A 19,645-nucleotide genomic window follows, 5' to 3' on the forward strand; every position below is an offset into this window, starting at 1 on the left:
TCATTTCATCAGTTATGCATTTGTGACATGTTTGTAATGCTGAGTCTGACAACATAGTGATATAATACAATTAACTCTGTGTAATGTTAGAAGCAGCTCCAGTGCAATAGTTTGGTTAGGTGTACTACTAATTTGTTTCTGAATGCTTTATGTCCTGATATGGTACATACGTTAGTTGAAAGTAAATGATGGGCAGTGGGTACTAAAGCTAAGAATGTTCTTTTCCTTGCTGTTGGTTGCATTTAGTGTCAGACAAGCATCAGGTTTGAGATGCAGCTAGGGTTCAAGAAGAACACTAAAATATAATAGGGCGGGGGGGGTTTATGGATTTTCACCATTTGATCAAGATACTTTATACTGAACGGACATTTAATGATAAAAAAATATTACTAAAAGTCGGTTCCATACAAGTACCAAAAAAAAAAACTTAATTGTGGAGGACTATGCCACCTCCACATCTCCATGAAAAAGGGGTGTGCTTCTGCCCCTCTTACTTAATATAATAAGCTCCAAATTTGTAAATTTGTTACACCTCTGAAGTAAAGAACTCTAAAACGATACCCTTTGTTGTGAACTGATTAAATGTCTCTCAAATCAATATACCAAATCCCATAGTCTTAAGAGTCTCTAATGTGCAACCACATAAACAAATAAGTAGTTCCAATAAGTATGATATTTTCTTGTATTAAAATTTAAGAAGCTTTTTTCTTAAAATGTTGTGAAAAAAATCAAGAAAAAATATAAGTTTTTATTATGAGATATTTTTCCTAGAGGAAGAAATCTACCAGTGGTATGGTGACACAGACTTAAAATGTATGGTCCAGTACATTTTTGTTGGAAATGTCATCACTGACTCAAATCACAGATATCCTGCAGAACCATAGAGCTCTCCAATGAGAGTTCCCATGAACAGATTTCAGAAGAGTCATCCATCAGATGGAAGTTCAGATTCAGGATCGACTGCCTTACCTTGAACTCATTCTCCTTATCCTTTGGTCCTTTATGGAAAGGTCTGTCATAGCGGAACTTCCTTACGTTGTTTACACGATAAAAGCTCTTTATACGGTCTGGTACTCTATCCATCTGTAAAATTTCCACATTATCAGGATTGGGTGTTACAGCATAAATCTGTAGATCTATGGGAATGAATCAAGGAGGAATATACATACAAAGAAGAAATAAAATAATAAAAAGTAATATTGTGCCTAATTCCCAAAACCTAGTTACAAGAGATGTTTTAAGGTTTATTTATATATCAGCTGTTCCAATATTCTGAATTGGCTGTGGATTTCCATATACTACAAAAGAAAGCATATGTATTTTTATGCCATCAGTCAGAAACAGATCTTCAAAGAAGATAAGGCTTTTTTATCTAATGGCCAAATTCTTTACATAACCTTGCATTCAGTCACCTGAGTATTTTAATCCAAAAAGCTCTCCCTTCAGGAAGGCTATCCCACTGTAAAAAAAAAAAAAAAAAAAAAAAAAGACCCCTATGCTACCTTCGGGAAACAGCACCATTTTATATGTTACAGTTTGTCCTTAGTGTTTTTTGGGCAATGTCTGCACTTTTTCAATTTTTCTCTTCTGTAAAATTTTTCTGTCGAAGCAGAAATCATTTGAATACTTCCAGTAACAACAATATAAATAATTCCCCACTGGAAAGAACAAGGTTTGATATGTTGTAATCTGCTGGCAGTTTCTTCTGTTTTTTATTTTTCAGGATAATTTCACAACAAGAATTCTTTGTCCCCTTCACATACAGTACTCATTTCTCAAGTGGGAAGCATCCACACTTCATATATTATAGTTTTCCTTCAGCATTGCCTAGGTTCAAGTGCTAGTTTGAATTTATTTTCTCATCTGGAATTTTCCACAGGAATAGAAAAAAAATCCCCACTCACATCATATACATACTTCCCCTACTTGGAAATAGAAATATGTGGTATGTTTAACTCTTTAAACCATTTCTTTGCATTGTTTTACTGCCATCTGCATTTTGTCAGTTAATCTGTTCGGCCAGTTGTAGGGCCTATTTTGGGACAGAGTGGGACTATCTGCTGCATGGTAGTTGTGAGCATTTTGACTTCAGATTTAACGTGTTTTCCTTTGGTTCTTTTGTTTCCTTGTTTATTATTTACTTTGTGAAGCAGCAGTGAGCTTAGGCCACAGTACTGGTAGTTTCATAGCAAATACTGTGCATAAGTAACTTTCTTCTCATACATACTATTAGTGGAAATTACCTTCCTCTAATTCCTGTGAGTCGGATACCTCTGCTCTGTGTAAACAGCTTGCACTTACTTTCCCAAGCTTCCTTTTACCTGCACTTATCTACACAGATAGACATGTGAAGAATTACCAGCCCAACAAACGTTTTCATCTAAATCTTCCCAAAGTGTTGATGGTTCTCAAGTTCCTTCACCACAGGTACACATATGATCTGGTTGTTATGCACATAGGATTAAATGATTTGAGAAACACACTCATGGATCATATGGAGAAGGACATGATGGAGCCCTCTAAATATGCACTGGAATTTGGTGCGAAATTAGCCTTGAGAAATATCCTACCATTACCAGTAATGATACCACAATATCACCAAAGATAAGTGGCTTTAACCATTGCCTTAGCTATCGGTGTCATTCATATCAGCCTGGGAGGAGAAGACTGACGACCCTAACTGCTTTTTTGGGGATGGATTGCGCCTCTATCCTCAAGACGTCTGTATATTTTCCATGTCTTTCTCTTCCCCATAGATCCTTTCTTAGGCAAGGTCTATTGATTCAAATTATCTACATAGCCAGACAAAATCAAGACTACATAAAGGCAGTGCTGGTGAGAACTAGAAGCTTTAGCAAGAAGTTGCAATCCTTGTGGGTACTCATAACTCTTGAAAATACAGATATCTGTATAACTTACTGAAATATGGTTTCAGAACAGCAATAGTACCCCCGCAGTGCAGGTTTCAATGCCTACCACACTTTCAGGACCAATGCTGAAAATAACAGAGGGGCTCTGCGTTCTTTAGAAGTACATTTACTGAAAGACTCATAAGGCAGGACAGCAACTTCAAACTCCTCCATATCCTTCTCACAGTAAATAAAACTCCATACCACATCATACCAAGCAACCAAAGATGAATGCCCAATGCTTTTATAATGGAATTTGGCAGAACCCCATCCTGACACTCTTATTATACACCCAAGTCAAATATTCTAACAATGTGGCACTAAAAACCCAAAACAAATGTAGCTAGGATACTATCACAACCCCGAACTTCAGCACCTATCTGCCCCTTACAGGCCTCAGAAACTTCCTGAATCCCAATGTTTTCCTCTAGTAGTTGATTCCCTACCCCATTAAATCTAGCTCCCTCAAAAATATAATTAGCCTCCCTGCTCAAAGTGTTCACCTTAGTCAATACTGTACTCTGATATAACATGCCAAGAAAGGCAGCAAAAGTATTTTTAACATCATCTCTATCTGTAAGCAGCCTACCTTCTTCTTCTTAAAGTTCCATAATGATCCATTCCCTGTAATTGCCCTTTACCATTTGTGCTAACCATCTACATGAGTTCCCTGCCATGTATCACCACAAGTCCTGTTTGTGTATCCGCCCCTTCTCCACTGCCATATCCTCTATCTCATTAATTCAAGACAGAAGGTTTTGGATCATTAATATTTTATTTAGAATATTGCATAACAGATCCCCATCTACATCCCTTTGCAACTGCCTTAGACTGGCCATCCACATCATTATCTGTTCTCCCTCTTCTCAATGTCACTCTAAGCTCATCTAATGTCTGTGACAGCACATTTTATAGATTCCCATCAATCACTAAACTCATGTCCAACTCACTCCTCACTAACATTACATCCTAAAATGAAAACAATTCTGCTTAAACCTTCCAATTACCACTGGGGTATATTCCAGTGCCAGGTTTGTCCATTGCATTTATTACCTTAGGTGAATGGCCTGGAAAAGATAGAGTTAGGATTACATGAACCTGATCTGAAAGGCATCAATCCCTTTCCAATTACTTTTGTACCTGTAAGATCCCTCTCATTACTACTCTATCAAGGCAAGTAGCTTTACCAACCTCTCCTGAATAAAACTTATTTGCCTCAACTGCCAGATTTTTTTATATCCATATATCCACCCAACCTTGTATCTTCTTCCATTGCTTAACCACTTGAAATGCTCTCATACTGTTTTCTTGATGTCCAAATTTCTATTTATATTGCAACTAACTACCAAAGTAAAGTCTCCTGCAATAAGTGGGGCATCACCTCTGACCACCTGTTATAAAAGTCTACAAAGAAGGCAAGGGTGTCCAAGCATGGGCCATATGTAACTCCCATTTTCCACTCCTGCCTTGCAATCTCAAGCCTCATATTTGACTATCTACCCTCATTCTTTGTAAGTATTTTCACATGTACCTGCAAGGTTTGTCTCACCAAAAGTACCACTCCTTTTGTCTTCCACATCATGTTGTACTACATCCCACTGTTATTCAGCCTCTATCATCCAATTTAAAGGCTTCTCTCCTTTTCAATTTTATTTTTTGAAACTTAATTACATCTTCCTGTATCCTTTTTTTATTTCTAATCTTTTCCCTTTTAATTGGATGAGATACCCCTCCCACATTTCAGGTTACAATAATCAAAAAAGGCCTGTCCATCTGAAACCTCACACCCCTTCCCAAGTCATTACATCCTTTCCTTCCCTGGGGTGGTCCAAAGGGACCTTTGGATCCACCGTGGCTCTATGCCAGTCACTTTAAGCCAAGGTGCTAATGAAAGCTGTAGAGGACAACAGAATACATGAATATATCCTATCTTCCACTACTCTAAACAAAATAAGGTATTTCTTCCAATAAGTCATTTATATCTGACCTTTATATAACTCCCCATATAGTTGCTTCTACAAAAATACTAAAATGGAACTCTAACAGCAACATGCATTATTGAAAAAAAAACATTTTAACAATTCAGAACATGAAAGGACAGAGCTTTCCAACATATACAGTAATACAAGAGAACATGCATAAACCTGATATTGAATTTAATGCAAACCACAATACTTTAAACTAGAGTAAAAAAAGGAAAAATAGTTTCAAGCATGTTCATCAACTAAGTTGTTACACACACAAATGTACAACTACAAGTCTGTGATGACCTGACACTTGTATGTATGACAGTCATAAGCATAGAGCCTATTCAATAATAATTAATTCCCAAAGTGGAGACAGTGGACTTCATCTGCAGTTATGGCCCAATCATAGTCTAATATTGTCCAAAGGTGCAAGACTTATGATGACTTGAACAGTTACTTCCATATTTAAATTTTAGGTTCATAGGTAGGTACTAGGCTATCTTCCCGAAGGCATTTATAAGCCTAGCCAGAATGTGTTGGCTTTCGCCGCCCCCATAGATTAGTTCCCTGTGCCTCTGTCCAGCAGAGCCATTGAAGTGATCCCTGGGGTAAACTTTCTGTTTCCCATCCACTCATCAAGGTTTCTCTTGAAGAAGGTTAGCGAGGAGCTCTGCCTAATGTAGACTGGAATCTTGTTCCAGAGCATGGGAAGTCCCTGGGACAGAAATTTATCCCTTCAGCACATCCTATTTATTTTTGTGGTGAGGTTTAGATCCCTGGAGCATGTGGCTCGAGGGAATATGGTTTTCTTTAGGTGGAGCATGTCCAACAATTCTGGGTTGGACATGGCCTTGTATGTCAGGCAGAGATCACCTCTGAGCAGGCTGTATGCAACCGAGTACAGCTGGAGTTTCTTCAGTCGAGCTGCATAGGGCATCTGCTTGAGGCCGGTGATCCTCTTGGTGAGGTACTTCTGTGGTCTTTCCAGTTGTTGCAGGTGTCTTGTAAGGTACATCCCAAATGGGGCATTGTACTCTATGATGGGTCTGATGAGCGATGCATAGAGGGGCCCAATGACCTCTTTTGATCTGGATGCAAACCCTTTTGTGATTAGGTGGGCCACACAAAAGGATTTTCTAACCACTTTGGCAATGTGATTATCAAAGGAGAGGTTACTATCTACTTGGGTCCCCAGATCCCTTATTACGTCTTCTGTATTTAGGGGGCTACCACCTATGTGGTAGTTTGTGGGTACCTTGTTTTTTTCCAAAGGGGATGACTATGCACTTTTTGGCATTTAGCTTGAGGCCATGGTTTTCACACCAGGTATCTGTCTCAATAAGACCCTTTTGGAGGATGTCTGTGTCAGCCAGAGAGTCAACTATAGCCCCTAGTTTGCAGTCGTTTGCGAACATGGTCAGCCTTAGTCCTCCTGTGCTTGTCTGTACCTCTGAGAAGTATATGCCGAACAGGAGGAGACAGCCCTGGGGAATGCCACTTGTAACTGGTTTAGAGTCAGATCTAGCTTCCGCAACTTTTCCCATGTGGGTTCTGTCCATGATCCAGTTAGCAACCCATCTCATGATGTAGAGGTTTATGTTTAGGCTGGTGAGCTTGTCTATGATACCTGAGTGGGGAATGGTGTCAAAGGACTTTGCGAGGTCTAGGTAAGCTGTGTGGACCATCTTTCCCTCGTCTATAGCCTTGATAACTGTCTTAAAGAAGTCCACCAGGTTTAGGAGGCATGATCTGCCCTTAACAAAGCTGAACTGGGTAGGGTCCAGTGTTTGGAGGTTTCCAATGTCTCTGTTAATGAGATCCATGATGATGCACTCCATAGCTTTGCAGACCAAGCTAGTCAGGCTTATAGGGTGATAGTTCCCGGAGTCTGTTGTGGCTCCACCTTTGTGGAGTAGAATAACAGTTCCTGGTTTCTGTTGTGGCTCGACCTTTATGGAGTGGAATAACCATTGCTGTGCGCCACTCTGTGGGCACCTAGCCTGTGGAGAGGCTGAGTTTAAACAGTGTGTTTAGGTGAGGGGTTAGTTCATCTTTGAGCTCGTGTAGGATGCAGCCTGGGACATCGTCCGGTCCCATTGATGCTGTGTTTTTGGCTTTGGAGAGGGCTGTTTTAACCTGAGCGTCTGTGATTTCAGGGGCATTACATTCTTCTTGTACAGTTATGGGCCCTTTTGGGGGTGAGGGGGGGTAAAGTTTGCACTGAACCTGTCTGCCAGGATGTTGGTGATATGGGTCAGTTCAGTGTATTTTGTGCTATTCTGCACTAACTCCAAGCAGATCTGAGAATTGCCACTTAGATTTTTGATATAGCTAAAGAATGCTTTGTGGTTATCTTTGGAGTCCATGTAAATTTTTCTTTTGAAGCTAACCTTAGATGATTTTATGAAGGAATGTAGTTTCTTGCTGATACTGATCAGGGATGTCTTCCCTTCTTGGGATTTTATACTTTTCTGTACTAGTTTCCTCCTTCTATTGCACAGCTTGTTTATGGCAGGGGTTCACCAGACTGCTTTCTTTTTCTTGGAGGAGTGAGACTTGGTTTTATTTGGGATAACATGATCCATGCATGCTTGTAGGTGCCTGTAGAGTGCATTAGTAAAGGATTTTGCAGCTTGGAAAGCATTATCCTTTAGCATGGGGGCTTTGAAACATCTCGTCTCGGTCTTAAATAATGTGAAGTTTGCTTCTGAAAAGTTTATCACGGTGGTTTTTTTGACCGGTGGTGGTGGCGGAATGTGGATATCTGGAGTGATTAGTTTATGGTCAGATCTAACCAGCAAGGGGTTGACCTCCGGTGTGGAAGACTGGTCACCCTTGTTGATGATGACCAGGTCCAATATGTTGTCACCTCTGATGGGGGTATTGACCAGTTGATCCAGGGTGTTTGAGTTTATAAATTCTAGGAAATGTTCAGCAAGGGAGTTTGTACTTGAGTAGTTCTCCCAGTTAATGTTTGGGTAATTGAAATCACCCAATATCAGGGTGTTTTGTAGGACCTTTATGTTTCCCAGTGTTTCCAGGAATGTGGAGTGGGGGGTCCTGGGACATGGTTGGTGATCTGTAGCAAGCTATAATTTGAATAGCAGTTTTGCCCGTTGTTAGTTGCACGTGGATGATCTCTGAAGCATCGTGCTGTGCCACTAACCTGGAGGTGTGGGTATCCTTGATGAATATGGATACTCCCCCACATTATGTATTTTGGTCCAGGTTTTGTGGCCAAAATGTATGGTATGAGTTGTAGCCTGGTAGTGCTGGGGTGCTCTCTGGAGCCTTAAACCAGGTTTCTGTTACTGCACATATATCGATTTTCTCCATACTGAGGAGTGCCTCGAGTGTGTGCATTTTGAGGTTCAGACTTCTGGCAGTGAGTAGCATTATCCTCAGTTTTTTGTTACTTGTGCTATTTACGGCAGTGGATTTGTCTTTTGAGCCTTGCTTAAAAAAGGCACTATGGGGGTGGTTGGAGCCTTGGCCAGTATTCGAAAGCCTAAGGGTGACAGGTGCAAGCCGTCTCTAGCGAAGCAGTGTGGCTTGTCGAGCATGTTATCCCAGGCTGACAGACACTGGATCTCCTCTGAATGATACCAGAAGCTTAGCCAATTGTTGAAATTGATAATATTTTCTCTATACCATGGTATCATTCTTGGTGAGGGCAGGATGCTACTCAGGGTCAGGGTCATACCGGCCTGGGTTTCATGATCAGAGAGGTCCTCCATGTCTCTTTTCATGTAGTCCAGGGAGGTATGGCTCAGGTCATTCACACCAACATGGACAATGACAGAGTCATATTTGTACTTGTTCTAGAGTGACCTGAGTGCTTGTGTTATGTGGCGGATCCTGGCACCCGACAGGAAGCTAACAGTAACCTTCTCCTTGTTCAGCCTAGTGAGTGGGACGTCAGTGTGCCTGACTATAGAGTCACCTATTACTAGTGTGTTGGGTATGTTACTTTGCCTTAAGGGATGTGATTGTGTGGCACACTGGTTTTGTGAAGTATGTGTTTCATGGTTTGTGTTGGGGGGTGGAGGTTGCTTGGATGTCTGCTTTGCAGGTCTCTGTTGCTTTTGCAGATTTTTATTTAGAGCCTCTGAGTATGTTTTTGTGCATTTATGTGGGGTTTTTGCCAGTGCTGGTTTCATAGGTCTATGTAAGACTGGTGGTGTGATGCAAGTAATTCCCTTCTCCTCTTGACTGCCTGGTCCAGTCTTGGGTTGAGAGAGCTTAGCCTCCAATTTGGCTGTATAATTGCATCTCTCGCATGTATTAGTGTTTGGTGGAAGGAGGAGAGGGTTGTCTGTGTACATGAGGCAATTGTAACATTGCCTCAAAATGCCCAGATTCACCAGTTGGACCGGAGAGTACACCTGAAACTGCCATTTGGACATGCCTGGATAGGTACAGTGAAATGTTTTACTGATTGGCTGGTAAGGTCGAATATAGAGCCTTGTCCTTCTCTACAGTATGGGGGGGGGGGGTCTAGTGCTAAGGTTTATTAGTGCTTGCTATGAGTTTTGAGCAAGTGCCGGTATGAGAAGTGAATGGTTTGAGTGTTTAAGTTGAAAGTTTGTCTAGTTCCAAGGGAAAAATTGAAGAGTAGAATTTGTGGAGCCTGGAATAGCTATACCCTAGCTAACCAGCACTGCCCGGCGTGCAAAACCGTGCAGATGCGTGTTTTATAACTGGGAAATGAAAGAGATAGAAATTAGCCCAAAATGGCCAATAATCTACTAATTACTGGGCTGAAACCACTCCTCCCGGGACAGATAGGCTGCTATTAGCTCCCTCTCTCACAGTGAACAGAGAAACTTCCTTCTTTCCAAGTAAGATATGGGCAAACACAGAAACTTGTAACACAGCCCTGAATTCAGCACTAACCTGAAAACTGGACTATACTAGCTTAGAAAGGCAGGAAAACAAATATTTTTTTTGTTTTTTTCAGAAAATAAAGCAGATACAATAAAAAAAAAACACTTTAAATGCACAGAAATGGCTATCACACCAGTGTGTAGCCTACAACAGTTAAATAGGTAATCTAAACATAAAAATGACTTTGTTAAAGTGCAGGCAGTAAAATAAGTACAATATCTAACTGAAACAAGCTTTGTAAATCATAGAAACTCTAGAAAATTGTCGTTTTAGGTGGAATTAGCTAAAGGCAGCACGAAAATGCAGAAAAATTATAGTTAATCACTCCAAAGTCTCTCTTTTGTCTCTCTGCTGCTGTAGAACTCTGCAGGGCACCAGGTAGGAGCTTGCTGAGCTGTATACTAGCACAAAAACCTTGCAAATGCGGGTTTTATACCAGGGAAATGAAAGTGATAGAAATTAGCCCAAAATGGCCAATAAACTACTAATTTCTGGGCTGAAACCACTCCTCCCGGGACAGATAGGCTGCTATAAGCTCCCTCTCTCACAGTGAACAGAGAAACTTCCTTCTATCCAAATAAGTTATGGGCAAACACAGAAACATGTATCACAGCCCTGAATTCAGCACTAACCTGAAAACTGGACTCTACTAGCTTAGAAAGGTGAGAAAACAAGAATTTTTTTTTGTTTTTTTTTCAGAAAATAAAGCAGATACAATAAAAAAAACACTTTAAATGCACAGAAATGGCTATCACACATGATTGTGTAGCCTACAACAGTTAAACAGGTAATTTAAACACAAATTACCTGTTTTAAAATTTTGGGAAACAAACCAAAAGTTAATTATTTTCGTCAGTGGTGTAGTCATTAAGACTTTTAATATAATGAAAACAAAACAATACAGTCACTAATTAATTGCGGATCTCAAATTATTTTGTAAGCAGTTCATTTGTGTGTTTAACTGTTTTTATTTAAGGAGCAATGCTAAATCAAACCTGGCGTTAAAATTAGATAGAATACCTGAATGTGACATTTGGATTTACATACTTAACAGTGGTGAAATGAAAGATGAATGCAAACACAGACTGTCTGACATGAGGCTAAAAAACTAGTATTATATAAACATAAAACTATACAATAGATGTATCAGCAATCAGAACCAAAATGACAAGTGCACCATGCTTGAGGATTGTACAGTAAGTAAAAATTAAAGTGTGGTAATAAATAAAGTATTTACAGTTGCTTAAAGAAAGAAAAATGTAACCTGTAAATATTTGAGAGCTTACCTGGTATATTCAGCCACCCCTACACAGTTGCTAAGCCTTTGTGGTTGCTAGGAGTATTTGCACAGTTCAATGGACTTACCCAAGTTCATTCCTTTTTTGCTGCTCCATTTGATCACTTGAAGCCACGGTGGTGCAGCGGTAGCATTGTCGCCTCACAGCAAGAGGTTCTCCCGTTCGATTCTCAGCTGCAGCACCTTCTGTGTGGTATCTGCATGTCCTCCCCGCAGTCGAGTGGCATTCAAAAGATATGCGTAAATGGGTATGCCTTCGTTGAAGGTTGGGTGTCGAGCTGGCACCTTGGCACCATAAAAATCTACTGCCAATCATTAGCAGACCGGAGTTCCGCTGTGACGACCCCTAACCAGGAAAAGCCAAAAGAAAAACAACAAACATTTGATCACTTCAGTTTCTAAGGGCCACACTTTCATCCTCAGTTCAAACAGTGTATTCATTCCAGAGGCGTGGCCAATGCTGCTCCTTGCTTGAAAACCAAGGTTGTTCTTGAATGCCCCATGGAGCTACATACCTACTCATTGATCTGCCTCATATTGATCAACAACCAATAAATCTGCAGAGAGCGTTTGAGGAGCAGTCTGGGACTGATCATTAGAAGACCTGTAATTATTAACATTTTTCTTTCCTCTTTTAGAGACTAAATCTGATTGGTCAGACTCCTCAGACTCATCCCATCCTCTGCACTAATTGGCAATCCACCCCATCTCTTGCTGCAAGGAAGGTTCTGGTGATGTATTAGGTTGTGCTACATCTGTCCCTATGAAACCATGCTGCTGGGCACAACACTTATAAACAGTCCTGGATAAGACAAGCCCTCAACTTTCACTCCATGTAAGAGGTAAATGTTATTTAACAACCAGTTCATAGCAGCGTAAAATACAGTTTAAGGGTTACTTGCCTTAGACACTTGGCATTATCTTTTCTCCTGCCCACCCAGTGAATACAGTCGAGCTCCCAGTCCATATCCATGGAAACGTTCAATGCTGGCAGGATTTCATTTAAAAAAGGAGAAAGCAGGTCTGATTCTAGTATAGATTCTGAAATACTTTGCAGTCAGAGATTCACAATTCTCTAGTGATTCTCCAAATTGCCACATTTCTATCAAAACTTTATTAATGCAAATGCTTCTACATCTCTTTAAAACTGTGTTGCAGAGAGATTATATTCTCTAGTGGTTTGTGGATCCAAGCATGCAGACCCTCTGTCTCTGAAGTAACAGCTTGGAGCATTTCTAGCATTTTAGCCAACATCTGCTTGTCTCATAACATGGCAGAGATCTGTTTGAGATCCTGAGTCTTATTTGCATTCTCTCTATCCATTTCTAAATGAAGATTAAAGTCAGGCTTCATTGGGGCAAGTTTATGTTAGAAAGCAATCGGAGTTGTAGAAAAACTACACAGCCAATCTTGGCTGCTAGTGATGCCCTCCAGATTCAGTGAATATTTCTTCAAATGGCATTCTAAAGACAGCTTTGAGAATGGATTTGCAGCAAATCAGACATTGATTAAAGCAAATTTAAAGCTTATATTGTTCAAGGTTAGTTGCAGAATATAAAGCTTGATGATGTTACTGGTGACAATGAAGTCAGCACACACAGAGCTTCTGTAATTAAGGGTACAACAACAACAGCAGCATCTCAGGAGCTAACCCTGATTCAGGTGTTCATAGGTAGCTACCAAGCATACAGTCCAGAAGAGTAATGATGAGCTTAGCCCAAACTTCCTGCAGCACTTCCTGATTCAGTGACTTGCTCAGCATCATGCAGCAGGCAAATGGAGACTTGGGGAATCAAACTCTGGTCTACAAGAAGCAGCTTGTTAACAGTTCTTAGCTTTTATCCTCTGTGTTTAACTGACTTAGCTGAGGAATGCTCTCAGAATGTTTTGTTTTTATCAGACAAAAAAGAACCGGACCACACCTTGTCTTTTGTTCTAGAATTCTTTCATACATTTTCGATTTTTTTTTTTTTTTGTTTTTTTACTTCCTGCATGTTTATGTTGAGGAAAGAAGTATTTATGGAAACCATGAGTTCTTTTTCCTGGAATTCTTTATAGTTTAAGAATCAGAAACACCCCAACATCACAGGTGTTGACAAAATTCTTAACAAACACAATTTTTTTCAGCTAGAGGGAAACACAGCATGAGAAGGGCAAAAACAGGGAAAAAAACATGCTATATAAGCCTTCATGTAACATGGTATATTTGTAGCAATAATTACACAAAAACAGTTCTTAGTAGGGAAAAATCTGTGGAATGGAACATTAATTCAAACTTCATAATATGAGGAAAAGAAGACAGAAACAGTTACCAAAACTGATCATGAAACTCTGGCAAAAGGTTGTGAGCCTGGAGTAATAAATACTACCTAATTGCATTACCTGTACCAGTAAAGAAATATAAACTGTGCAGGGGGGATCTGCTGAATGCATAATGTGTATGCATCACACAAAACCAAATAAGAATGTTCACAGACACATACTAACTGATATCAAGTCAAGTGGCCCTAATGTTAACCAGTGGCAACACCCCCTACAAAAATATACTGGGGTATTTTATTTTGGAGTACTATGTTTAAATAACAATTAATATGAAAACAGTATTGCTCCTTCAATCTTTACAAAGGATACACTGTGCATCACTTAGCAAGATGTTCTCATCAGGTAGATTGAGATGCTGCATTGAAATTGCTTGTGGGAACTCACTCATCATCCTCTGTTGGAAGGCCTCGAGCCTCTCGTAGTCATGACCCCGACATACAAACTCCTTATTCTGAAACACAGTAAAAATAAATTAATTTACATTTCCCAAAATAATGAAATAAATCTGGCAAACACAAACAATGAGATAGCTATAGAAACAAAATGTATCTTTCCTGAAAGGTCCCAATCCTTGCAATTGTTTTTTGTGACTCATTCATTTACCTATACCCCCTTTTTATATGCAGTAAATATTATAGCAGTAAGAAGTTATTCAGGTATACTGGAATTGTACTAATTTTGATGACTGCTTTACACTTCCACACTTTGATACCACAACATATCAGTGTTGTTTCCTTTGGCTTGTTCTATAATAGTGTACTCTTTGACACCTTCCATTTTGGGAGGTACAATACCTTCTCTTGGCTCACCATAACTTTTGCAGTCAAATAAACTTTCAGAATAACAGGAATCCTTCATTGAGAATAACTTTGAATGTAGGATTCCAAATAGTCCAAAGGTTCAAACATCTCTAAAACATATGTTGGTCCAATAAAGGTTGTCACATCAGATTTATATTCCATTTTAGGGAGGGCACACTGCAGGTGCCAGTGGTAACAGCTCATGTTCTGTTACACTGCATAATAACAGTGAGAAATGCTGTATACAATCTATTACATTACCGGGAAGGCAGTGTATAGCTTCATTAGTAACTAGTGTGTGCACAGAGAAATTATTATACATTCTGTGGTAATTGTAAAGCACATTCACAGATCCAGTTTCATAGCAGTAATGTTCTCCTACAATTTAAAGATACTGTTTCATTAACAGGTATTTGATGTGAATTTGTGTGTTCCTGTTTGTCTGTATATGTCTGAAATACAAAAACTATCATATTGCACCAAAATATTCCATACCATATCACATTACAAAATGTAGTCACATGAGAAACACTAGCGTTCACACTCACTTTCTTTCCTGCACACCCTACCTCAACTTGCCCGTTTGCAGCAGCATCACATTATCTTCCCAGGACGAATAACCTCATCCCAGATCATCTAATCTTATCAGCGAAACATAACGTCAGTACTCCATCAGTACTACATCACTAATAAACAGATGTAATCCATCAGTGAATTATTTGATTAGCAAAAGGCAACAATAAGAACAAGGCTGGATGACAACAAATGTTTCTGGCTTTTGTGCTGCAGAAAAATGCATTGGCTCTGCCTCAGTGAATAGTCTGGATAGTGTGACAGGCAAGAACAAGTGTACATTTGCATAAAGGCACAATATATTTAGTAATACAAAATTACTATGCAGGTTTTTACATTTTAATGGGAGACCTCTGATAATACTGGCCAGTATGCTTGCCTCATATCGCATTTCCCAGACTCAGCCCCAAGGTAGAAGCATGACTTCCTCCTCCACCAGTGCTTTTCTTTTTAAGTGTTGACAGGTACAGTTTCTCTCTGTTTCACTGAAGTAGTATAACACACTTTGTAATAATCAGCATTGCTTTTCTGAATGGGAGAACACCTGCAATGACTTCCTCTCATCTACAGGCAACATATACAAAAATAAAATGAATGGAACCAAAATGGTGCAATATTCACAGGCCTCACCAAGTCATGACACTGTACCTCATCATCGTGCACTACAGCACACCCTGGATGATCTATGCTTCCTCTCCTAGCTCCATTTTCAACCTCTTTATCTCATATTGGCCTTTATGAATTTCTCTAATAGCTTTTCACCCTCTCTCTCCTTGTTTTCTATCCCACCCACTGTACCTTCCTAGACCCCCTCCCCTCTTTCTCTATGTATTACCAACAAGCTTCCACAGTTCACTACACCTGTTCGACAGTACTTTTTCCAGACTATTACTAGACTGCACTGCAGTACTACTTTAAGGCTCATATTGTATCCACTTTGACTCACACTGACAGTTTTTCCCTCCCCTAACATTTCCTATTGCTTGTCTCCTCTGTTCTGTACTACTACTACTACTATTGTTTACTAGCAAATACCTTGCTACTTACTGGCTAGACCCAAATGGATATAAAATGGTTCATTCCCTGGCTAGTTTAATTTTTTTTACCTACTCATCAAAATTCTAACTATGCTTACTGAGTTGCAACTATACCAGATATTGTACATTGATTTTTTTGTGAATGTGCAGCATGTCCCCATAAGTTGTAAATATACTTGACACTGTTACTAGAAGTTTTATGTTTATGGACATGTGTATCTATGCTGTAGTTAATTGTGACACTTTGTTTGTTCTTGTTAATGTGGACTTGTTTCTTCTTGTTAATGTGGAGCTTTCTCCTTGAGCCTCCACTGAAAAGGGGCCCTTTTTCAACTCAGTGAACCATCCCATTAAACAAATGTAAAATAAAATAAATAAATACTTTCTCATTACAGCCTTAACATGAACTATAACTAATTCAGATAGTACCTTCAACCTGTAAACATATAAATCAGAGGGTCTGTATTAGTTTGCAAAATGTTATTCCAGCAAACACCTATTCATCGACCCCTAATCAGTGAAAATCGCATCAGTGATTTGCTGAATTTACTAAGGGCAACAAAATAGTTGCCTGAACCACAATGTACCAACTTGCAGTTGACTCAAACCTACCAAAGTGGAGGGGCTTCACACCCCCAACTATATATACCAACTCCGAGATTGCACTACAGTAGAGAAAAGGGCAAAGTTCTGTAGTTGTCCATTGTGCTTCAGCCAACTATTTTGTTGCCCTTAGTAAATTTAGTGACTCATTGAAGTGATTTTCGATGATTACAGGTCGATGAATAGGTGTTCACTGGAATATATTTTTGGTGAACTAATATAGACGGCAATCAGATACATCCTACATCATAACACAAAGGAATCCCAGGGCCTCTCCCTAAGAACTACAAATTTTAATGTTTTTATCAATTTCTAGCATTTTAAGTATTAACAACTCTCTTCTCTAAGCAAATAACCTATTAATATCTTCTTTCTAACACATCTATCACAAAAGATAGTGATCTCAGCTGAAGCCTAAGCCATCTACCTCAGTGACCTATGCCTCTGTCAAACATTTCTCAAAAAACAAAAAAAAAATATTCTCCCCAGTACTCATAAAAGGCTGACAGGAGCAACATCCAGACCACAAATTCCAGCCCTCCTGGCCAAATCGCTGAATCTGTCAGATTATGTATCTTGGCACTTGTTCTGACCCTACACTACTGTCACACCAAAAGTGTCTGTACATTTCAAATATTTAAAAAATATTACATTATATTCAACACTAGTTGACTACAAATGTCAAAAAGCTCTTAACATAATGTACTCTATGATGTTAATCTACTCTTGAGTGATAATTACAAACGACATTAAAAATACTCAAACTACATATTTGCTTAAATAGAACCCATTGTTACATGTGCAGTTCACTCAGAAATAAACACCAATGCATGACACTCTTAATAGCTAACATACTTCCAAAACACTAAATTTAGACAATGACCAATCATATCTTTTGATCACCTTAGATGTCAAGGACTTATTCACCTCGATACCTAATGACATCGGTATGCAATATGTAAATGAACTGTTGGTTAAAGAAACTGACTTTTCGAAAGATAGAATTATATTGGTAGATCAATTGTTAGAATTAGTGTTATTCAATAACGCCTTTATGTTTGGTGGCAGTAATTATTTACAGAAGTGGGGGGTTGCCATGGGCACCCCCTGCGCTAACACCTATGCCAACCTGGTAGTCCTATCGTGGGAGAAGCTCTACCTCTTTACACATGAGAACTTTAAGCTTATTAAGCTTTACAGGCGTTTCGTTGATGACGTCATAATAATATGGGAAGGTACTCTGGAATTATTTGAATGCTTTCTACAATACTTAAATACTACCAGTACGTTTTTACGTTTCACACAGGAGGCTTCTAACCAAGAAATCCATTTTTTGGATGTTACCATAAGGTTCACAAATGAGGGCACCCTAGAATCCACTCTATACAGGAAACCCACTTGGAAGAATTCTTTGCTATGTTTTGATAGCATGCACCCCCGCCATACCTTTCAAGCTATAGTTAAGAGCCAATATACTAGAATTAAGAGATTGTGCAGTAACATAGATGAATTGAATAAAGAAGCACAGTTTCTAGAGAAATTATCTATTGACAGAGGATACAGTCCCACCATGGTCAGCAACATCAAGTTTAATATTCTAGGTGACACCATACCCATCAAAAAGGATGATATGGCTGTGAAATGTAAAAGAAATAACACAAGATTTAATAGGAGAAAAGAAGGCAGTAGTAATCAAATAGGTTACATTACTACCTATACTAGCGACATCAGAAAGATTCAGCAAGTCATTCATGCCAACTGGCATATTCTAACAATAGACTCCTCCACCAAGAAATTTGTAGGTAAGAGCCCTTCCTTTATATACAAGAATAGTAGGAATTTAAAAAGAATTTTATGTGGAGATAAGAACATCAGAAGAGAGGGAGAAAATACGTTGGCCTATAACATCAAAACCAAGGATTTTGGTACCTACCCATGTTATAGTTGCAACAGGTGTAGATACATAACTAGGACACAGTGTTTTGTACACCCTAATATTAATTTTGTCTTTAAACCACATTTTCGAGCAAGTTGCAATACTAGAAATTTGATATATTTGGCCACCTGCAACAAATGTGAGGCCTTCTATGTGGGATTAACAAAGAGAAGGTTGCAGGAACGCATATACAATCATCTTTATGATATACGTAAAGCTATAGATAACAACGCGTTGGCCAAACATATTATAGAATTCTCCACACATTCTTTCTCTTTCAGAGTCCTACAAGTAGTAAATCAAAATGAAAGAGGGGGAGACAAAGAGAATCAGTTGGCTTTAATGGAGCTCGAATGGATACTCCATTTGGGAGCACACATTGAGCCGGGACTCAACACTCAGGTGTCCATCAAACCACTTTTAATATCTATGAAGTAAATTTTAGGTTTTTATACCTATGATAGATATAATATTTTTCGTTTGGTTCATTCATTATCACAGTATATACATATATATGTAGATATTGCCCTTAGAATGAATTTAACATATTATAATAAGTATAATTGTTAAAGAGCAGATATTTTATATCTCCTATTGATTCCACAAGACATATTATATGACATTTATTGATATGTTATACATGTTGTTTACAGATTTATAACATCTTGATTAATAACTATGGGCAAGTTTAATATTTTATACCTTATATATGGTGATTTTATATAATTAAAATTGATTTATAACCTCTATTTATATTTATCTATGCAAAATTATATTTATATTTGATAAGTTCTGATTCAGCAGAATTATATGAGAATTTATATAAATATGTAAAATTATAAATCATATATGAAAATTTAAGTTGACATTTACATATATATTTTCGTCTTATTCATTTATTTCAAGTTGTGTTATAGATTTATATAAGAATATAAGCAAGTGTTTTTTGTAAACATAAAAGCATTTGGTAGCTCAAGATCTGAGCCAGTAAGTGCACTTAAATGGTTAAGTGTTTTTAATGTTTTTAATGCTTTCAGTATGATTTAAATGTTAATTGATTAATGAGCAGACTTTCCCGCCTTGAGCGGTTGTATATAATCCCCACATAAGTTTAAGTGATTTATCTGATGAAGCGTGGATGGACCACGCGAAAGCGCTCATTTTTTACTTCCAATAAATTGTTTGTTTGATTTTAAGGATTGCCTGTGAGTTTCGTTCCTGTTACAGCAGCCTTTCGTGACTATTTGGATATTCCATATGTGTTTTGGTACTATACTTTTTTCATACACATCTATCACAAAAGATAGTGATCTC

General features: G+C 38.6%; 1 protein-coding gene across 1 annotated transcript in view; it reads right to left on the reverse strand.

Annotated features, from left to right (window-relative positions):
- DOCK3 (dedicator of cytokinesis 3) overlaps positions 1-19,645 on the reverse strand; it is a 4,843,230-nt gene that overhangs the window by 272,908 nt on the left and 4,550,677 nt on the right. Inside the window, exons 41-42 of the mRNA XM_044077993.1 lie at positions 13,692-13,833; positions 970-1,136 (exon numbers count right to left, since the gene is read on the reverse strand). Of these exons, the coding sequence (XP_043933928.1) occupies positions 970-1,136; positions 13,692-13,833 (309 nt within the window). The remainder of the gene's footprint in view (positions 1-969; positions 1,137-13,691; positions 13,834-19,645) is intronic.

Source organism: Protopterus annectens, chromosome 7.part0 (assembly GCF_019279795.1).
Source record: "Protopterus annectens isolate FY-2018-M chromosome 7.part0, PAN1.0, whole genome shotgun sequence".
NCBI lineage: Eukaryota > Metazoa > Chordata > Ceratodontiformes > Protopteridae > Protopterus > Protopterus annectens.